The sequence below is a fragment of the Nycticebus coucang genome, chromosome 16 (genome assembly GCF_027406575.1).
Source record: "Nycticebus coucang isolate mNycCou1 chromosome 16, mNycCou1.pri, whole genome shotgun sequence".
In the NCBI taxonomy this organism is placed as follows: Eukaryota; Metazoa; Chordata; class Mammalia; order Primates; family Lorisidae; genus Nycticebus; species Nycticebus coucang.
The window spans coordinates 12,711,625-12,734,531 of NC_069795.1; the positions used below are offsets into that span (position 1 = coordinate 12,711,625).

General features: G+C 39.5%; 2 protein-coding genes across 14 annotated transcripts in view; both read left to right on the plus strand.

The window, feature by feature from the left end:
- PAXBP1 (PAX3 and PAX7 binding protein 1) overlaps positions 1-9,728 on the plus strand; it is a 45,310-nt gene extending 35,582 nt beyond the window's left edge. Inside the window, exons 16-18 of the mRNA XM_053565167.1 lie at positions 4,466-4,612; positions 6,231-6,385; positions 8,571-9,728. Of these exons, the coding sequence (XP_053421142.1) occupies positions 4,466-4,612; positions 6,231-6,385; positions 8,571-8,688 (420 nt within the window). The 3' untranslated portion in view covers positions 8,689-9,728. The remainder of the gene's footprint in view (positions 1-4,465; positions 4,613-6,230; positions 6,386-8,570) is intronic.
- A 5,558-nt stretch (positions 9,729-15,286) lies between these two features.
- The window catches only part of SYNJ1 (synaptojanin 1), a 92,745-nt gene continuing 85,124 nt past the window's right edge, over positions 15,287-22,907 (plus strand). For 12 of the 13 annotated variants that reach the window (XM_053564837.1, XM_053564841.1, XM_053564839.1 and 9 more), the window contains exons 1-2: positions 15,319-15,384; positions 16,380-16,525. In XM_053564837.1, coding sequence (XP_053420812.1) covers positions 16,402-16,525 — 124 coding nt within the window. In that variant the 5' untranslated portion in view covers positions 15,319-15,384; positions 16,380-16,401. Of the gene's footprint in view, positions 15,385-16,379; positions 16,526-22,907 lie in introns of all 13 variants that reach the window. The other variant, XM_053564836.1, reaches the window with a different exon arrangement.

Consider the following 22,907-nt stretch of genomic DNA (forward strand, 5'->3'; position numbering starts at 1 on the left):
TTCCTCTCAAAATACCTTAATGTACTGTATCAGGTAACAAACTGTAGACAAGGGGGACTGCTGTCGCAGGTACTCTTCTAAGTTTGGGGGATATACCACTGAATAAGGTAGAAGTGGAGGGGGCCTTCGTGGAGTTTACAGTCCAGCACAGTTGGCAGATAACAAATAGGTGATCACAGGTGTGATGAGTTATGAAAGTTAGTGTTGGAGCACATGATGACAGCACAGAGACCTGGACTATCCAGTCCCAGAAGATCACCTTCCACCTGGGCAGTTCATATTATTGTACTGGAGGAATAAATAGCGATCCTGAAGTGAGAGAGAGGAGGCTACACTAGAGGAACCAAAATAAGTACAGGGTGGTTGGGATTTAGGAGAGTGAAAGGTGTCCAGGCAAAACAGGATCTAGTAGGCCTTGTTAGAGGCTTGGGTCTTTATCCTAAAAGTTGTAGAAAGACATGGAAAAATTCTATATTCCAAGTTTTTTAAGGTATAGTTTACATACAGTAAATTTCTCTTTTATTGTATAGTCCTGTGAATTCTGATAAGCAAGTATAGTCATGTCATCATTACCAAAATTAAGACGCATGGTGTGGCGCCTGTGGTTTAGTGAGTAGGGTACTGGCCCCATATATACTGAGGGTGGCGGGTTCAAACCCGGCCCCGGCCAAACTGCAACAAAAATAGGCATTGCGGTGGGCACCTGTAATCCAAGCTACTCAGGAGACTGAGGCAAGAGAATGGCCTAAACCCAGGAGTTTGAGGTTGCTGTGAGCTGTAATGTCATGCACTCTATCCAGGGTGACAAAGTGAGACAGAGTCAAAAGAAAAAAAAAATTAAGATGCATGACACTTATTGTCTCCCCAAATTTTCCATGCCCCTTATAATCAAGCCCACCCCTAACTCCTGGCCATTTCCAAATCTGTTTATATTCTGTGATTTTCTTCCCAAGAAATGTCTTGTGAATGGATTACATAGTAGGGAGTCCTTTGAGTCTGGGTTCTTTCATTTGACAATATATTCATAATATATTTTGAGATTTGTTTCTGCTGTATGGTTGTACCAAAGTTGGTTTTTTTGTTTTTTTTTTTTTAATCTATTCCCATATTAAAAGATACTTGGATTGTATTCAAGTTTGGGTAATTATGAATAAAACTACTGTAAGGGTGTTCTGAGTATATAAGTTTTTGTTTCATTTGGGTGAAACAACTGGACACATCTATTTTCTTTTTTTTTTTGTAGTTTTTTTTTTTGGCCAGGGTTGGGTTTGAATCCACCACCTCTAGTATCTGGGACTGGCAGCCTACTCCTTTGAGCCACAGGCGCTGCCAGACAAATCTATTTTCTAAAGTGACTGTGTGGTATTATATTCTTACTGATACTCTATTATTCCAGTAATTCCTCACTCTTAGCACACATTCTGTTGTCAGTGCATTTTTTGTTATTCCACAAGGTGTAGGATCTTACTGTGGATTTTTTTTTTTTTTTTTAGAGACAAGAGTTTTTAAAAAGTTGTCTACCAAGTCTCACTTTGTTGCTCTTGGTAGAGTGCTGTGGTGTCACAGCTCACAGCAACCTCCAGTTCTTGGGCTTAGGTGATTCTCTTGGCTCACCCTCCCAAGTAGCTGGGACTACAGGCGCCTGCCATAATGCCCAACTATTTTTTTGTGGCAGTTTGGCCAGGGCTGGGTTAGAACCCGCCACCCTTAGTATATGGGGCCAACACCCTACTCACTGAACCACAGGTGCTGCCCCTTATTGTGGATTTTAACTTGCATTTTTCGTGTCTTATTTGCCATCTATTTTTCTTTTTCTTTTTCTTTTTTTTTTTTTTTTGAGACAGTCTCACTTGTCACCCTCAGTAGAAAGGCTATGGCGTCACAGCTCACAGCAACCTCCCAATTCTTGGGCTCAAGCAATTCTTTTGCCTCCCAAGTAGTTGAGACTACAGGTGCCTGCTACAACACCCAGCTATTTTTTGAGATGGGGTCTCGCTGTTGCTCAGGCTGATCTCAAACCTGCAAGCTGAAGCAGTCTACCCGCCTCGGCCTCCTAGAGTGCTAGGATTACAGGCGTGAGCCACCGCACCTGACCCTACCATCTATTTTTTTTTGTGAGGTGTCTTGTTCAAATCTGTGCTTGTGTTTTAAATTGGGCGGTTTTCTTCTTGAATTTTGAGTTCTATGTTCTGGAACAATGTCCTTTATCAGACAACAATTTGCATAGATTTTTCAGTCTGCAGCAAATTTTAACAGTCTTCTATGTACTGAAGTCCTTAATATGATGCAGTGCAGTTGATCATTTTTTCCCATGATGGATTATACCATATCTAAGAAATCTTTACCCAATGTAAGGCCACAAAATTATTTTCCTACACTTTCTTGTAGAAGTTTCATAGTTTTAAGTTTTACATTTAGGTGTGTGATTCTTTTCTAGTTGATTTTTATTATAGGGCATGAGGTCTGGATTTAGGTTCACGGTTTGAACAGTTTTTGAAAAGGCTATTCTTTCCGCATTGAGCTGCTTTTGTGATTTGGCTAAAAATTAGTTGACCATATATGTGTGGGTCCTGGAAGGGCTTTTTTTTTTAGCAGGGAAGTGACATAAACAGATTGTCTTTGTGTGTGTGTGTGTGTGTGTGTGTGTGTGTGTTTTGGCCGGGGCTGGGTTTGAACCTGCCATCTCCCGCATGTGAGGCCAGCACCCTACTCCTTTGAGCCACAGGCGCTGCTCAGATTGCCTTTTTTTTTTTGAGGCAGTCTCACTATGTCGCCCTCAGTAGAGTGCCATAGTGTCACAGCTCACAGCAACCTCAAACTCTGGGGCGTAAGCAATTCTCTTGCCTCAGCCTCCCAAGTAGCTGGGACTACAGGTGCCTGCCATAATGCGTGGCTATTTTTTGTTGTTGTTGCAGTTGTCATTGTTGTTTAGCTGGCCTGTGCCAGGTTCAGACCCACCTCCCTCAGTGTATGTGGCCGGTACCCTAACCACTGAGCTACAGGCACCGCCAACAGATTGCCATTTTTAAGATTAGTCTGTCTACTATGTGGAGATACTGGATTGAAGTGAGATACATTATTGAAGTAATAATGAAAATGGTAACTCATATTTATTGTATATTTACTAGGTGCCACATCTTTTACATAGGGCATCCTCAGAATAGCTTTGTGAGGTAGGCACTTTTTAAAAACTCTACTGCTGGGACAGTGAAATACAGAACAACCTGCCAAGGTTCATTCTGTTGCTGGTGGTGGACATGGGAATCTAACTCAGGCAAGTCTGATTTCTGAGTACTCTTTGCAACTGGGACTCACACCTGATGCCCTAAGGCTTCCATTATGTAAAATGAATTCTCTTTCCTTTGCATCTAGAATGGTACTAGCTATGTATTATCATTGGAAAATTAAGTTAAAGAATCACTCAAATAATTTTCTGTAGATTTATTTATGTCTCTTTTTTTTTTTTTTGTAGAGACAGAGTCTCACTTTATGGCCCTCGGTAGAGTGCTGTGGCATCACACAGCTCACAGCAATCTCCAACTCCTGGGCTTAAGCGATTCTCTTGCCTCAGCCTCCCGAGTAGCTGGGACTACAGGCGCCCACCACAACGCCCGGCTATTTTTTGGTTGTAGTTTGGCTGGGGCCAGGTTTGAACCCACCACCCTCGGCATATGGGGCCGGCGCCCTACGGACTGAGCCACAGGCGCCGCCCCCCTTATTTATGTCTCTTGCAGAACTCGACTAGAGAAAGGCTATTCTAGGTTCTTGATAATATATCACTGGAATGACTGCAAGATTGAAAAAGAGATGATGGCAGCTAAGATTAGGGGGTAGCAGCGAGAACTGAGAGAAATGAATGGATTGGATGGCAGTGGAACTGAAACAACTTGAGGGAGAGGTCCAGAAATATATCCAGGCTTCTGACCTGAGTAGTTGGATGGTGTTAGGAAATAACTGGGAAATGTTTATGGTAGATTGGATTGGGAGTTCCATTTTATGAAAATGGCTTTCATTTTATATGCATGTAGCTTCAGATGTCCAAGGGATATATCTTGGTCCAGTTTCATGAGGTCTGGTAGCCATGCATGTTGTAGTGAGAAAGAGAACCTCTCATCTTCTGGGAGGGAAGAGCCATAGACTAGTTTAGGCATAATTTTGAATGGAGGAGACATTTTGAATTAGGAGTGCCTATCTGCAGGGAAGGAAAATGTTCTGTACCTGTCTGTGCTGACTAGCATTATAGCTGTTAGTCACATGTGTCTATTTAAATTTTAACTAATATAAAATTTAAAATTCAATTCTTTGGTAATTTTAGGAAATATTTGGACCTTTGAAAGTAGTTATTTGGTACTTTGGCAAGACATTATCTACTATATTTCATACAGTGTTTGTACAACTGATTTAATTTACACCTTAACTTAATTGCTTGACATTGCCTCTCAATTATGTTTTTTCTTCTTTCTAGCTATTAGGGAATTTTCTTCAATGGTATGGCATTTTCTCAAATAAAACTCTTCAGGAGTTATCAATAGATGGCTTATTAAATAGATACATTCTCATGGCTTTTCAGAATTCAGAATATGGAGATGACAGCATCAAAAAAGCCCAAAATGTGAGTTAAATGACATACAGTGTAGTTTTTAAAGTACATGAGATGAAATGAATTAAGTTTTCCTTATTTGAAGAGGGATTTGAGAATTTTATGTAATCTCCTTTGATTATTGGACTTTCGTAAGGTTCAGTTTACCTAAGTAGGTAGTTCAAACCCTCACAAGATTTTCCTCGGTAAAAATGTGTACTACAATATGTACCCATCCATCTATCTCTAGCATTTTTGTAGATATTAGTAAAAGTTTTAATTTTTTATATGTATTAGTAAAAGTTTTTTTTGCTTTATTTTGTTTTGTTTTTGAGACAGAGTCTCACTTTGTTGCCCTGCGTAGAGTGCCATAGCATCATAGTTTGTAGCAACTTCAAACATTTGGGGTCAAGTGATCCTCTTGTCTTAATTTTTTGTTTTTAGTAGAGAAGACAGGGTCTCACTCTTGCTCAGGCTGGTCTCAAATTCATGAGCTCAAGCACAATCCAGTTGCCCCAGCCTCCCAGAGTGTTAGTATTACAGGCATGAGCCACTGCACCTGGCCAGTTTTAGATTTTTGTAGGTATTAGTTAACAGTTTTAATTCTAGAATAATGAAATCTTTATTCTCTTAACCTCAGTCTGGGCTAGTTTGGCTCCCACTACCAGCATGGATGCTTAACTCATGGAAATATTTGGAAGGGGGCCTACAATTTCATATTTATACTGCACATTTATATATATATATATATCTCAAAAGCTGTTAATAAAGGAGAATTCAGCTCATGCTTGTAATCCTAGCATTCTGGGAGGCTGAGGCAACTGGATTGTGCTTGAGCTCATGAATTTGAGACCAGCCTGAGCAAGAGTGAGACCCTGTCTTCTCTACTAAAAATGAAAAATTAAGATGAGGATCACTTGCGCCCAAAAGTTTGAAGTTGCTATGAACTATGATGTTATTGGACTGCTTGAGCTCAGGAGTTCAAGACCAGCCAGAGTAAGAGTGAAACTCTGTGTCTTTAAAAAAAGGCAAAGGGGAAAAAAAAAAAAGAATTAAGTCAATTTAGGGAATCTTGGAAGACTGGAAAATGAAGCAATTTGTTATTAATTTTATATTACTAATTTACTTAAATACCAAATTGTGTATCTTTTGCTTTGAGTACTTAACTCATGAGTTGGAGTAAAAATTTAGGTATATTGGTGTAGTTAATGTAGGAAATTAGGTTTTAAAAAATATCCCTTCAGTGTAATTTAGAGCCCAATAGCTAGCAAGTCTAATTAAATACAATATGCCCATGATCTGGACTTAGCTTTTAGATATTTTCTTTTTTTGCAGTTTTTGGCCGGGGTTGAGTTTGAACCCGCCACTTCCGGTATAGGGGGCCAGCACCCTACTCCTTTGAGCCACAGGCGCAAATTTAACTTCTTTTCATGTATTTTTATATGTATATATAGGGCAAACATAAAGTTCGTGTGTGATTTACTATGTTAAACTATTTTAAATTGCACACAAACTTTATGTCCACCCTGTATGTTCATGGGATACAAGTGTAATTTTGTTTCATTGATATAATGCATTGTGTTGAAGTCAGGGTAGATGCTTTCATTTATTCTGTTTTGACTATTTTGTTTTGCATCTTTCTTCTCCATAGGTAATCAATTGTTTCCCCAAACAGTGGTTCATGAATCTGAAAGGAGAAAGAACTATTTCTCAACTAGAAAACTTTTGTCGATACCTTGTACACTTAGCAGATACAATTTATAGAAACAGTATCGGGTGCTCTGATGTGGAAAAAAGAAATGCAAGGTAATTTTTTGTAATAAGTTGATGAAATGGTAACCTAGAGTTTCTTTAGTTAGTTGTCATCAGATTTAGTATTAAGATGTTTTAATTTAGAGAGAAGTTTATATTTTAGTTTAAACTGTACATTCGCTCAGTATGTAATCCTACCAAAAATCCTACCAAAATTTCTTTTTTTTCTTTTTTTTTTTTTTTCAATATACTGTTTGTGAAGGTTTTAAGCTAAGACTTCTGGTAAAGGCCAGCTTTTGGAGGAATGCATAAACTATTGTTTTCTGTGTATTCTCCCTTGAAGATTAGAGATCTCAGGGTCTTAGAATGTTATGAACCAATTTATTTGGAGGTTCTTTACACAGATGTAAACTCTGATAAAAATGGTCACTTAAACACAAAGTATATTGGAGGTTATCTCCCCGTGCTCCATGTTGTATTTTTCTTTATCCATATCACAGACTTACCAGTCATCACTTAGGATTTTTTGGGAGCAACTTAACTCTCCTAATTTTATCAAAGGTTACAAGGAACAAATGAACCATTCCTTAATGTGGGTATTAATATTGTGAATGTTCATGTGATTTGGGGATAAATCTCTTACATGAAATGTAAATAATAACTAGTACAGTTGGAAAAAATTTCAAACTTACTCGTAAAGTTTCCTTCCTGTATCTTCCTAATGTCAAAGTTGCTTTTTGTTTAGATCACATCATTAGTCATACCCATATAACATATCCTTTTTCTGTTCCCTCATTCCCCTTTCTTGAAAAAGAACCTTATTTTCTTGTGAGAAAATTTGCCTTCTTTCCCCCAAAAATTAAAAGCAAAATAGATAGTAAAGATTTTAATGGTAAAATCCTTTGACAGGTGATTTTGGTTTTTATTTTAAGTTTGTTCTGAGTACATATCATTTTGGTTGTTATTTATTGGCACTTATATCTTTTCTCGGTGTGCTAATTTTGTTTTGATAAATTTAATCACGTTTTTAAACTTTGATTTACGTGTATTTAATCATATTTTTGTTTGGGGAGTTAAATATCAACAAACATAATTTACTTATTTACAGAATAAAAACTTTAGTAGCTATTTAAGCACCCACTCTGGTATAGTGCACATAAAGTAGATTTCATGTGGGTTGCAAGTTTTGCAAATTATAATCCTTATGCTTACTATAGTTTTGTAGAGGAGACAATTAATGTCACATTGTGTGTTGTTTCTCATGATCAGTGACTAAAACAGTCATCGTTAAAAGTGTGGTTCCTGAAGAGCAGCAGCAGCATTACCCGGGAACTTGTTAGAAGTGAACATTATCAGGCCCTACTCCAGGCCTGCCAAGTTAGAACTCTGGGAATGGGTCTAGGAGGTGATCTGTGCTTTAATTGCCTGCTAGGTAGTTCTCTTGTGTGCTAAAATTTGAGGTTTCCTTTATAAGAAGGCAGAATGACTTCTACGTGGGGTGATAAGGAACACCAGATTATGCTGAATTTTGTGAATTTTGGAGGAATAGAATTTATGCTGGATTTTGATGGTAATAAAGACATACAAATATAATTTGTATTCTAGGTATACTCCAGAAGAGCTAGTTAGAGAAGGGTTGAGAGGGCTCTGAGAAAGTTTGGAAATTACTTTTTTGTTTCTAGATATTAATGAAAATCATTGATATGAATTAAATTTTGTTTTGTTTTGAAAAAGAAATCTTTCTCAAGGCTAGTTGTTTAAACATACATGTATGTATTGTTTGATATAGATACATACCTACTTTTTTTACATGCTGTAGTTTGAGTATCTCTGTTTCCCTTTTTAAAAAACATTCTTAGAGGGCGGCGCCTATGGCTCATTGGGTAGGGTGCCGGCCCCATATGCCGAGGGTGGCGGGTTCAAACCCAGCCCCGGCCAAACTGCAACAAAAAAATAGCCGGGCGTTGTGGTGGGCACCTGTAGTCCCAGCTACTTGGGAGGCTGAGTCAAGAGAATCGCCTAAGCCCAAGGATTTGGAGGTTGCTGTGAGCTGTGTGATGCCACGGCACTCTACTGAGGGTGATAAGATGAGACTCTGTCTCTACAAAAAAAAAACAAAAACATATTCTTAGAAAAATTGATTACAAAGTCTCTAAAATAGCTATAAAGTCAATTTAACAATTTTTCCCTTCAGTGGACTGATTAATGAGATGCTATTTTTTTTTTCTTTCTCTTTTAGGGAAAACATAAAACAAATAGTAAAACTCCTTGCAAGTGTTCGAGCTTTGGACCATGCTATGGCTGTTGCAAGTGACCACAATGTGAAAGAATTTAAGTCCTTGATTGAAGGGAAATAGATCTGAGACTAAAAAGCCTGTTTGCTCTAAAACCATTCCCAGTGTATAAATTTTGTATATATGTAAAGTTTCTTAAACTGTAAAATATTGATTCTTGTTTTAATACAAAAACATTATATTCAATCCTGTGTCCTTAAATGCAATTTCTTCAGAATGAAAGGAATTCAGATTATTTCTAGGAGTCAATGAATGTTTTCTTTACTACCTGTCATACTTTGTTTACAGAAGTATTTTATATGGTCATTCAAATTAACCCTCTCAGTTAATTGTCCTCTGTAAACGATGTGTGCAGTGTAAATTATGTAATTATGCATATATATATTTATATCACCATGAACTTAATTTTCACACTGGAAATTTGTGGTGTTTTTTTAACAGAGAAAGCCTTTTAACAGCGGAAAATTATCCAGTAGCAAATTGTCTTAGGGAAATTAACTATACTGTTGCAACAAAAGGGCTGGCAAGTGACTAAGTGTTCATCACCTTTTGGTTAGCATTGCTATCATGTAGCTGTGCTGCCTTAAAACAAAGTTGAGTTGTGAACTTAGTCATTGAGTGAATGTTGAACTTTCTTCCTTGAATCAGCATTAGAGTTAAATGGGTTTAATGTGAAAGCTAAATGATATATGCAACATAGTTTAAAACAGAACATAGCAGTTTAATTTTTGAGAATAATAAACCCACAATCTAATTGCATGGTTTTGGGATGTCCTAGCTCATTCATGATTTTACTCCTTGCCAAGCTCACAGGTACATGCATTTGAATTTCAGTAGTCTGTCGTTATATTTAAAATCCCACATATGTGAGTTATATATGCAATAAAGAATACGCCTTGCTGATTCATATCCAGGCAATTTAATATCCATGGTCTTCTATAATGTTTATACCACATTGTAAATATTCAGAAAACTTGTTTTAAAGTTTATGCTTTCTGATTCTGTGATTTTCAAAAGAGGAACTTTTTGGAAATTAAGGACTATTGTTTGATAATTATATGTAATTAAGCTTTAGCCAAGCATTAAATTAATTTTTAAATATATCCTTTGTTGTATTTTCCTGATGACTAATTTTACACCATTTAAAATGACTCTCACAAAGTGAGACTATTACCAGGCCCATGTGTACACTCGGTCAAGGCAAATAATATTTAGAATAGTGTCATGTGGGCGGCGCCTGTGGCTGAATCGGTAAGGTGCCGGCCCCATATACCGAGGGTGGAGGGTTCAAACCCGGCCCCGGCTGAACTGCAACCAAAAAATAGCCGGGTGTTGTGGCGGGCGCCTGTAGTCCCAGCTACTCGGGAGGCTGAGGTAAGAGAATCGCTTAAGCCCAGGAGTTGGAGGTTGCTGTGAGCTGTGTGATGCCACAGCACTCTACCGAGGGCCATAAAGTGAGACTCTGTTTCTACAAAAAAAAAAAAAATAGAATAGTGTCATGCATTCTTATTTGCTCTGTCAGTTTTATCTTATCCCTTCATATTCATTCTGGGTGAATTTTTTATTATATCTTAGGAGCCTATTAAGTAGAATTAAAGTTACAACCTGTACTCTCATTGTCAGTGGAAAAGAAATATATAAACATGCATATATATATCATAATGCGGGTTATTTAGGCCTATGTGTTTCCAAACTTAGTAGACTTAATACTCTGTCTGTATCTTCTTTTAAGAGCTTTTATGATAGCCTGGGTAAGGTGGCTCACACCTGTAATCCTAGCACTCTGGGAGGCTGAGGCGGCTGGATTGCCTGAGCTCACGAGTTCAAGACTAGCCTGAGCAAGACCCCGTCTTACTAAAAATAGCTGGTCATTGTGGCAGGCACCTATACTCCCAGCTACTTGAAAGGCTGAGGCAAGAGAATCACTTAAGCCCAAGAGTTTGAGGTGAGCTGTGACGCTATAGCACTCTACCAAGGGTGAGTGCTATCAAAGAAAAATAAAAGAACTTTTACAATAAACTTCAACCTTTATCCTACTACTTAATGAAATTCATATTTGGGTTTGAACACCACTAGGAATTTGATGGAAGCTGAATTTAGCAATAGAACAGTACATAAAAGAAGTGGGTTTTGTATCTTAGAAGGTTTTATTCCTGAAATAACTAAGTGATATTTCTTAAGAATACTAAGGGAATTGTCAAAAGATAAATTCAGAGGGTTATGTTTTGATAAAACTAAAGTTCTGGGCTTTTCATTCTTTTATCTCAGAGTAATCCTCTGAATTAACTCCAAAATAGGTGAGAGAGGGTGGTGCCTGTGGCTCAGTCGGTAAGGCGCCGGCCCCATATACCGAAGGTGACGGGTTCAAACCAGGCCCCGGCCAAACTGCAACCAAAAAATAGCCGGGCGTTGTGGCGGGCGCCTGTAGTCCCAGCGACTCGGGAGGCTGAGGCAAGAGAATCGCTTAAGCCCAGGAGTTGGAGGTTGCTCTGAGCTGTGTGAGGCCACGGCACTCTACCCAGGGCCATGAAGTGAGACTCTGTCTCTACAAAAAAAAAAAAAAAAATACAGGTGAGAGAGGTTTTTAGAGAGTTAATTTTATTGAAACTATAAAATATTTACAAGGAATGTTGTTGGTATCATTATTATTACTGTGTATGTGCTGTTCATCAGGGATCTGAGTTATATACAAATCCAACCTTAAGACATTCTCCAGGATGTTAACCCAGGGAGCACCAGTACTTCTGAAAAATTGGTATCAATATTAAATGGTATTTTTTGACAAAAGTGGCAGAAGATTTGAGAGTACATTTTCATGTTTTCATTTCACTTTTTAGTGACTTTTAATGACAATACATAATGCTATTGACAAGTTGCTTACAACCACTTCTTACCCTTTTCTCAGTAGAATTTCATCTATTAATTAACTGACTGAAATAAAAAATAACAAATTATCAACCATGAAAAAAGATTTCCTGTTTATAGGATTTTCATTTTTCTAATTTATAAAATCTTATCCTTAGCTGGTTACAAATGATAAAGCAAAAAGCTAACACTGTTACCTATTAAGAGACCACAGTTTTCTCTTTAACAGGAGCCATCCCTTTGTATTGACTAATAGACCTCTGCAGATCCTGATCCTGATAAAAGAAAAGTTAGCTGTAGCCTATATGACTTGAAAAGAAGCTGGTGATGGTTACTGGATCAAACTATTTCCCAGATTTGCCACACAATTTCTAGCATCTTCAACAAGAAAAACCAGACTTATACAGAAAAGTAAGCCCTACTACTAATTCACATGGTAAACACCTGTCAAAATTCATAGTCATGGGACTATATGGTATAGTTTTTTTATGTTATTGGGAAAAATCATTAATCATTTCTAAATAAAAAAAGGCCTTGCTACAGTTTGTGGGACATTTAGTAGGTTGGGCCTTACATTGTCACCATGTGAGCATTTTTTTACCTACAGAAATGGCAATTACATGTTCAACATAATACAGAGAGTTGCCTGTAAGAGAAATAACTTATTCACAAGGCAGCATCTAAAAATTAGGGTGTTTGCCTTCAGTTTGTTTTGGATGTAGTATCTGAAACACCTGTCTGGAATTGTTTTTCTGCTCTCAGTCTGTCTCCTAATGGAAAGTCACATAAACCTGGTATTATTTTGCTGTGGCTGCTGTAACAAATTACAGTCTTATTTCATGACTAAAGTGATGAATTACCATAGACTGGGTAATTTTTTTTTTTTTTTTTTAGTTTTTGGCCGGGGCTGGGTTTGAACCCACCACCTCTGGCATAGGGGGCCAGAGCCCTACTCTTCTGAGCCACAGGCGCTGCCCCAGACTGGGTAATTTTAAACAACAGAAACTTATTCTCTCACAACTCCGGAGGCCAGAAGTTGGAAATCAAGGCGTCAGCAGGGCCATGCTCTTTCCACAGGATGTAGGCTCAAAACTTTTCTCATCTTTCCTAGCTTCTAGTGGCCACATTGCTCCAATCTTCTCTCTCCTCTGCCTCCCTATTATAAGGACACTTGTATTTAGAGCCCACCTGGGTAATCCAAAATAATTTCAAAATTCTTAACTCAATCAACATCTGAAAAGACTGTTTTCCACCTAAATTAACATTCACAGGCTCCAGGAATATGATGGTACCTCCAGGCCCCTCATTGTTGAGTTTCAAGGGTCAAGAGGGTGTTGGCCTGTCTCTGCAGGCCCGTAGCATCTCACTAAGAAGTCTGCGTATAACACTTAACCTATATTTAGTCATCCCATCACAACGACATTTCTAGTTTGGTGAAAATTTGTCGCGCTATTATTTTCTTTCTTTTCTGTCTTTCCCTCCCTCCCTCGCTTCCCTTTCTTTCTAACTTTTTTTTTTTTGGTTTGACACAGAGTCTCAACCTGTCGTCTTGGGTAGAGTGCCCTGGTGTCACAGCTCACAGCACTTCCAACTGTTGGGCTCAAGTCATCCTCTTGCCTCAGTTTTTTTCTATTTTCAGTAGAGATGATCTCACTTTTGCTCAGGCTGGTCTCAAACTCTTGAGCTCAAGCAATCCACCCACCTTGGCCTCCCAGAGTGCTACGATTACAGGCATGACCACCGTGCCTGCCTGGTCAGCTATTTTTATAACAAACCAAAGGAAAATATAAATAGGAAAGAGGAACAAGAAAAATAACATTTTTAAAGCTACTAGTAATATCTTCTTTATGTTTTTCAAACCCTGTGGATGTGCTTATTTCATGACTAAAGCTATGTATCTCTAAAGAATTTGGAAAAGCTGTGGCCTTCTAACTGTAGGAATAAGAGTCCTGCTACCCTACCACCAAGTTTCATTTCAGGAATCCGTAACTCTAATCCAGAATCCAGAAACTTGGACCTCAACTTTCTCAGTTCAAAATCAAAAGGAACTAGGAATTAGGCAGAACACTTGTTCCTAGAAGAGCCTCCTGCATGGGCTTCTCAGTCTGAGAAAGGAGGGGTTTCTAGTGTAGCCTCAGACACAGGCAAGGTGGAGAAAATCTTGGGTTTTAGGGTAAGCAAGTTTGGTTTCAGGTCTCAACTCCATCTGAAACTGAATAATTTTAGTTCTTATAAAAAGTACCTCCCAAGTAGTGCATTTGATAACATCAACATGTCTCCTGGAGTCACTATTTTCCTCCTTCCTCCCAACCCCTCAGTGCATATCTGGACTATAGAGACATTATACTGGACAGGCAACTAAGGAAAATAACGTTTTCATCCATTCCCATTTAGTTTTCTCTGTCAAATGCAACCCCCAATTGAAACAGACTCTTCTGGAAAGAAAACAAACAAAAAACTCCAGTAACCATAGACCAGTTGATTGATTATTTCAATATTAGCTTAATTTGGAGGCTGCTGTTGGTAACCACTGCAAGGAGCAAAACAGAGGTTTGGTTTTTTTGTTTGTTTATTTTTGCAGTTTTTGACCAGGGCTGGGTTTGACCCTGTCACCTCCCGCATATGGGGCCTGCGCCCTACCCCTTTGAGCCACAGGCACCACCCCATTTGTTTTTTTAAAGAAGATAGTACTAAATTAGAAATATCGGTGCAATTCACTGGCCTTGGAAGTGGCTTACTTTCTAATGAATTATAACTATGTTAGTGTTCTGAAACCAGGATGGATCCAGCTTTTCTAAAATGGATGAAGAAATATTAAATGAAGTCACATTAGAGGGCCTGGAGGAGGAAATGATTTTGTGCAACATAGACCAAATTTAAATTCTGCTTTTGCTTTTAAAATAAAAGCAAGAAGAGGAAGGGGTGAGGAAAAAGCAAAAACAGTTGGAAACTGTTTCTTAATTAAGGGTGCTGGGTTCCTCAAGTTTTCGGTTCCTTTCTGCCCTACTGACTTCGACTTCATTCTCGCATGTATTAAATGGATTCACAAAAAGAAGTCTATGGGACAGACTGGTATTGGCCAGAAACCATGATTTGTTCAAAAATTAAGATAAGATAAATGGGTTAGATGCTTTCAGTTACTAAATTCCACGGCTGACAAGCGCTATCATAGTTGCCTGGGCCTCAGCACAGCCATGTTTTCACTAAGCCCTGAGACTCTGGTGTGTGACTTCCCGTTCGCTCTCCACACTCTTCCCCCAGTACTCCTGACAGCTACAGAACACACACGAAGAAAAGGTAGCAAACAGAACCGGTCCAAAGCAGGTATTGGTTTTTCTCCCTGCTGCCTATCCAGAAGCTAAGAACTCAGCGCTGTTTGCCATGAGACACCATGGACAGCTCTTCAGGCGCCACCTGGTTGGCCCCCAGCCGACGGTCCAGAGCCCCCTCCTCCAGTGCCAGAGGAGGAGGCGGGCGGGGGGGGGGTCCGGACGCCTGGCCTGGGCGCGCATCAACACCCAGCCCCCACCGCTGTCCCCGAGAGTCCCTCCCTGTCGTTCGAGCTCTCAAGAGCCCACGCGAAGGCCGGATCCTCCCTTTCCCAGCATCCCCAGCGGCGGAACCTTCAGCTGCGACCCGCGACAGTCGCCGCCGGAGGCGAGGGTCGCCGCAGGCGGAGGCTGCCGTAGCTGGCTTAAGGTCGGGCCCGTCGGGGCTGCCGGGAGCTGGGGGGGCCCCCTTCGCGCCCCGCCCACTCCCCGCGGGAGGCGGGTCTTCCGCCCCCGGCCGCGGCGCAATGCGGAAGAGTTGGTCTTGCTGGAGCGGAAGTGACGCTTCCGGCGGCTGTGGCGGCGGCGGCTGCGGGAGAAGGAGGAGGAGGAGCCGGAGGAAAAGGTGAGCAAGCCGGCGGGGGGCGGAGAGCGGCCGCGGCCAGACCCACTGGCAGCCGGGCGGGCGCTTTCTGAGGCAGTTGCCGCCGCTGCAGCTTCAGCGAGAGCGGTGAGGGGCGACCGCGGGCGCCTGGGTGCGGGAGGGCGGGCGGGGTTATGAGGAGATCACAGGTTGCGAGGGGCGCCGCGTAGGGCCGGGGGCTGTGGTGACAGCGGCTGTCAGCCTGCCGGTAGCAAGGAACCGACTGTCTGGGCGCGGGACATCTCTTCTGGCGCCTGGGGGTAGGGCTACTTGGTGCCTTCAACCCTCTGGGAGGTCGACTGCTCTGGACCCCCGAGAATCCCCAGGCGGATCCGTGCCTGGAGTCGTGACACTTCCCGGTGGCCATTCGTATTTGTCCGTTCCACCTGCCGTTCTCCCAGCCGGCGGTGGTCCTGCCCCGGGCGGGAGGCGGCGGTCACCTGTGCGGCTTCCCTTGCCTTTAGTTGTTGCCCCTGGGACAGCCTGTAGTGTAGGATAATCCTTGCCCTCCTCTGGCCCCCTAAGAAGCTTTGAAACAGGCTTGTAACCTTCCCTTCCACCTTCTCTCCTTTACCCACGAAGGAACAGCTTGAAGTTTACGAATCGGTTCCCTTTTCCCTTTTAACATAGTGAGAAATCTTGAAGCAGGAAGCTGATAAACAACTCCAAAGGAAATACGCTTAAAAATCTTCCTTTCACTAAACATAAATTAAATGGGAAACTCAGCAAAACCGTTGGTGCACTTAACAATGCTAAAACCTTGTCTTGCCTTGGTAGCTTTTCCTCTTGCTTTTTGATAGAATTAAGTGACGACTTATCTTTTGGAATAAACCATTCTCTCCCTTAGCTCCCCTTTTTTCCACCCCAACCCTCCCTCCCCCATCAAAACCTGGCAGGGAGGGACTTCTTGATGCCTTGCAGTCCTTGCTGCAGAAGGAAACAGCTTCATTTGCTTTGCTTTGCTTTGCTTTTCACAGGGCTGCCTCTGAAGAAAGGAGAATGGCGTTCAGCAAAGGATTTCGGATCTATCACAAATTGGATCCTCCGCCTTTCAGCCTCATAGTGGAAACTAGGAATAAGGAAGAATGTCTCATGTTCGAGTCTGGGGCTGTAGCCATCCTCTGTAAGTCAACTGCTGTAGCCCACCTGGTCGTGGTCTCTGTTTTGATTTGAAATAATTCGGAGTCAACTGTTTTTTAGAAAAGATTTTGACCACTCTTTCACTGTATTTCAGCCAGGAGATTACACCATTTTTTCCTTTTAATCAAACCTTCCTGTAAACTTTTTGTTAATAGGGTTTTTTTTGGGGGGGGGGGTGCAGGGGGATGCAGGTTTTGGTTACAGGATTTTGCATTCTTGGGTTCTGCTGCTGCTTTCAAAAGTAAATCTTTTTTCCAAAGAAATGTTGTTGGCATTTTATATCAGATCATATAAACCCATAAAATGGCTCGCTTGACAGTTTTCCTGTAATGAACAGAATTTCTTGTAGATCGGTTATAGTAGTGGATATTATTTAATACTATCCATTATTGTCAGAGTATCTTATGTTGAATCCCTTATATTTTCATTGAGAGAATTGTAAACAACCTCTAGAATTCTTGTGAGATATGTGATTGATTTTTTTATTATTTAAAAAATTATTTTGTTAATCTTGTTTAACAAAGAGGATTACTGCATCACAAAAGAAATAGGTTACTGTGGATTAGGTTATTTTGTGGGCAGATGGATGCAATTAAAAAAATTAATTCGAATATTATGGTTCTTTCTTTTTTTTTTTTTGGCCAGGGCTGGGTTTGAACCCACTACCTCTGGCATATGGGACAGGCGCCCTACCTCTTTGAGCCACAGGTATTGCCCTATGGTTCTTTCTTAATGTAAGATTTAGGCAGATAGCCCCAGTTTGGGGTTATTTCAAATGTGATAGTGTTTTTTCGAGGCTTTTTAGTGTTAACTTCTTGTTCTTTTCGTGTTTTTTGTATGCTAGGATCAGTTTAGTTAACTAGTTCTAATTTTATAAATCAAAAAGTGTGTGAAAGGCATGCTCGCAAATATAAACCCTTAAATATTTTAGACTATTAAACTTTGTCCACACTTAGGAAGTGATAAGCAGAAGATTCTAATCTTTGCCTACAGAATATTAATTTCAGTTAAAGTGTTAACTTAAGATAGTATAATTAATATCCTGATGAGGAAAAGGGTAGTAACATAATGAAAAACCAGAAAGAACAGTGTGTAAGAAATATGTATATTTTTGGTACATATAGTAACATGATTTGAATGAAGGAAAAGGGGCTGTATGTCTTCTAAAAACAAGTGTAAATAATACTGGTTTACTCAATCAGTATGGACTTAATTGTTCCAAGTTGTTTTTATATTTAAATAAAATATACTTTGCTACAGTATTAGTTTTCATAGCATGTTATTTTTATACTAGTATAATTCTTACACTAATACATTTTTAATTAAAAGTATCTGGGGAGCGTGAAGGTTTGGTTTAGTATGGAAAACATTTTTCAGCTGCTTGTGTTTTTGGTGACATTATTTACTGATCTTGTCTAAATTTTAAATGTTTCTCTAATTGTGGATACTTGTGATTATAATGAGAAGTAAAATTTTCAGCTGTAAAGTGTGGATCACCTATAGTTTTTAGGATTATTGCTATACTTTATTCCAAGGTCAGGAAACCTCAGAATAATCATCTTTTCATAACCTCCAGCAGCCATCTTTTGTGCCAGAGAATGTTTTTAAAAAAAAAAAAAAAAAAAAAAGAAAGAAAAGTCCGGGGGGTGGGGTTGGGAAGGGTGCGGGAGGCAGTCCTTGTGACCTATGCCTGTAATTCTAGCATTCTTGGAGGCCAAGGCAGCTGGATTGCTTGAGCTCAGGCGTTCAAGACCAGACTGGGCAAGAGCAGGACCCCTCTACCAAAAATAGGAAAATTATTCTGAGTGGTTTTGGGTTCCTGTAGTCCCAGCTACTTGGGAGGCTAAGACAAGAGGATAGCTTGAACCCAGGAGTTTGAGGTTTCAGTGAGCTATGATGGCACCCCTGCACTCTACCCAGGGTGACAGAATTAGATTCTCTCAAAAAGAAAAAACCCTGAACATCCATTTTGGTGCTAATATTCATTTTAAGGAGAAAGAATATTAAAATATTATTTATTCTGTTTATTTTCATCAGATGTAGACTAATTCTTGAGAGAAAAATGTTTGAATATTGCATCTTTCTCTAAAACAAGCATACATGGATGTATAATCTCTTGGATATGTTAAAGGCTAACAAACCTTTTTTATTAATCACTTGACTTACGAAATTATGTGGCCTTCAGTTTGTAGTGATACCAAGGTATCAATATATGCTGTACAATGTTTGTTTTTAAAAACCTTCAGAATTTTAAAATGCCAGTTATATTCAGGGAACTTTGCTTAGAAAATGCTGACATGTTCTCCTTATCTTCAGCAATCCCAGCCCCCAGAATTTTAGTGCATCCTGGATATCAATTTATCAGAAGAATCTTCTAAAATCATTTTGTATATTAAACTGACTTATAAACCTGTTTTTCACCAAGATATGTTCAAATTCCTCAATCTGTCTAGTGTTGTTCTCCTTTGAGGAGACTGGTGTTTCCTCAGTGCTATCTCAATTAATTCTCATAATGAAGGACTTTTCTAGCCTTCGTTATGCTGTTCCTTGTTACACCTACTTCCTCCAGTGCTATTAGAGTACTTTTCTCTATCTTTTATTTATTTATTTATATTTTTTTGAGACAGAGTCTCACTCTGTTGCCGGGGCTGGATGTGGCATCATACCACACAGCAACCTCAAATTTTGGGGCTCAAGTGATCCTCTTGCCTTAACCTCCCAAGTAGCCGGAGCTATTGTCTGCCATAATGCCCAGCTGATTTTTTTTTTTTTTTTTTCTATTTAGTAGAGGTAGGGTCTCACTCTTACTAGGGCTGGTCTCTTGTGAGCCTGGTCTTGAACATGTGAACTCAAGCAGTCCACCTGCTTGGGCTTCCCAAAGTGCTAGGATTACAGGCGTGAGCCATGGTGCCCACACCCACCTCTCTACCTTTGTAGTTCAAGCCTGGCGGTCCCACTCTGGTCTTCTTCCTTCATGAGAATCTGCCTTACCCCTGCAGCTTGCTTCTATCTCTGCCTTCCTGTCGTTTTTATACAGCATAGTCCACATAATTTGAGTACTTTTTATGTGATTTGTTGTTCTTTAAATGCATGTATGCACGTGTTTTTCTTTAAAATAGATGATGAAGGTGACTCTAGAGGACTTAGTTTTCATGTATCCAAAGTTTATAGTGTCTCTATAGGCTCTGGCTTTAAAGAGTAAAGTTTAAAAATTTAGGCATTTTAGTTAGTACACAGTTTTGAGAATTGGTAGTCACTTAATTTTCTTATGCTAGAAGCGTGATGAGATATGAAACATGAAATTTTATCTTTCATATTATAAGCATATACCAAAAAATGATTGCAAATGAAAGTAATCTCAGACCATGGATCTCCTTAGAAAACGATGGTTCACTAATCTGGCCTCAGAACTCTTGTCTTAATGTTGATAGGATTCAAAGCTTAAATCATTCATGATATTATGGCATAAAGTTATAATCACCTGGGCAGCTTTTACAAATAGTGATGACTGGGCTTTATTTCCTTAGAGATTCTGATATAATTAGACTGTGATGGTCATTCCATGATAGATTAGGGGATGAGGTTTTTTTTTTGGCTTGCAGATTTTATCCAAAATAAACCATGCTTCCAGAATTTTAGTGCTATTATTATTTATTGTGTAATTAATAAGTGGTTTTCTTGAAACCCTCAGGCTGAACAAAGTGCTAATGCTCCCCTCATACTTTGAGTATAGTGTCTTCATATCACATGGAACTGTGCTTAGGTTTCTATGTCTGGATGCTATGCTTCTTGAACAAAAGTCATGTCTTAGTAATTTTTGTATCCTTAGTGCTTAGTATAGTGTTTTACTCCCACTTCAATAAATGGTTATTAAACGAAAACGGGGGAAAGACTAACCTAAACTAGATTACAAAGTTGACAAACGTAACAGGTATTATGATTGAAAATACGGGTTTTTTTTCTATAAAATTTATTTCGTATGTTTTAATGAATCGCTATTTGACTGAACTGCTGACACAAAAGATATATTATACATTACTTAGATTTGTTACTGAAATGTCCACATGGAAATAATGGTTAACCACATTATTAAGGTCTTTCCGAAATGGCAATTAAAAATGTCCGATGAATGTTATTTATGACTTTTATAAATATTATTAACAATTTGTTTTAAAATTACTTTTCTTGGGTGGATGTAGGAGTACACATTGATAGTCCCAACTACTTGAGACTGAGATGGGAGAATAGCTTGAGCTCAAGAGTTTTAGACTACACTAGGCAACCTAGCTGGACCCTTTCAAATTAGGTAGGCCCAATGGTGTGCTCGTATAATTACATCTAATTAGGAAGCTGAGAGGGGAGGATCATTTGAGTGTAGGAGTTTGAGGCTGCAATGAGCTATAGAAAAAAAAAAGCAATAAAAGAACTTTTATTTATTTATTTATTTTTAATTTGAGACAGTCTCACTTTGTTGCCCTCAGTAGAGTGCTGTGGTGTCACAGCTCACAGCAACCTCAAACTCTTGGGTTTAAGCAATTCTCTTGTCTCAGCCTCCCAAGTAAGTGGGACTACAGGCACCAGCCACAATGCTGGGCTATTTTTTTTGAGATGGGGTCTTGCTCTGGCTCAGACTGGTTTCGAACTCCTGACCTCAGGCAGTCCACTGCCTTGGCCTTCCAAGTACTGGGATTACAGGTGTGAGCCACTGGGCCTGGCAAAAGAGCTTTTCTTCAAATGGAAAATAATTTCATTATTGATTTCTTCTGTTGCATTTATTTTAAAAAACCTTCTGAAATGTTCTTATCTTTAGATAATCGTTAATATGTTTTTATTAGTATACCCATTTTTTTTAAATTAGTAGAATAGAAAATGTTGACTTAAACTAAAAAAAAAGTTTTAGTAGGGTCTTGTCTGTCACCCAGGCTAGAGTGCAGTGCTGTTATGATGACTTACTGCAACCTCAATCTCTTGGGCTCAAGCAATCCTCCTGCATCAGCCTCCCAAGTAGCTTGGGAGGATGTGCCACCAGGCTCAGTGAATTTTTCTATTTTTTTTGTGGAGGCAGGGTCTTGGTCTTGCTCCAGCTGGTCTCAAACTCCTGGCCTCTAGAGCATTTCTCCCATCCTGGCCTCCCATAGTGCTAAGATTACAGGCATGAGGCCACCGTGCCTATCCTAAACTGAAATTTGATATCTCTGGTGGTTCAGTGTAGCTGGTGACCAGTATGCTGCATCTGTACTAGTATAAGCAGTGAGTGTGATGGTTAGCAAGTTATAACAGTACATTATTTTTTTTTTCCTGGAAACTAATTTATTAAGAGATAAAAGAAAACATCTCTCTTAGGTTTGTGTATGATTCAGTGTTCTATTCTCTATAGTTTACACACAAGAAGACAAGCTGTCTGTCAGACCTACATGCATTAAATTCAGAATCTTAATTTATAGCCCCTCATGCTTCAATAAAGTAAATAATTTTCTTCATAATTGTATCCTAAATGGAAGATAAAGAGAATACATTGGAAATGGAAAATGATTCTAAAAATAGAAGTTGTGGATCTCCTATTGGAAAATGTAACCTAGTGATGAAAATTCTTAACTCTTAAAGCTTTTGCTCTTCACACATGCTAGTATGGGGGTAAGGATGAATTGCATTCATCTTTCTAGTAGGGAATTTTTTCAGGTTTACTGAGTAGTATAATTTGAGTCAGATTAGGGCTCAAATCATGCTTTAACAGACAGTAAGGCTGTGGGTCACTTAACTTTGGACCTAGTTTGACCAGGTTATCCATATGAGATCCTTTGTCTCAGTATCTGTGTGTGAACACAGTAGACACATTTTTTCTTGCAGTCATGGAAATATGAGTCAATATTATAGAACAATATTTTGAAGACCTTTGTCAGAGAACTTGAAATATCCTATCTTTTCTGTGTAACTGCACAGTGTAAAGGAGTAATAATAATGGAATAATAGTTGCCATTATAATAGTAGTTTACCCTGCCAATCACAACATTACGCCAGAGGTTTCTAAACTTTATTTATTTATTTATTATTGTTGAGACAGAGCCTCACTTTATCACCCTCTGTAGAATGCTGTGGCATCATAGCTCACAACATCCTCAGACTCTTGGGCTCAAGCAATTCTCTTGCCTCAGCTTCCCAAGTAGCTGGGACTGCAGGTGCCTGCCACAATGCCTAGCTATTTTTGTTGTTGTTGTTGTTGTTGTTGTTTAGCAGGCCTGGACTGGGTTCTAACCCATTAGCCCCAGTGCATGTGGCTGGTGCTCTAACCACTGAGCTACGGGTGGCCCCCAGGTTTCTAAATTTTATTATTTCACAGGACTCTGTGTCATTAAGTTTTTCATAGC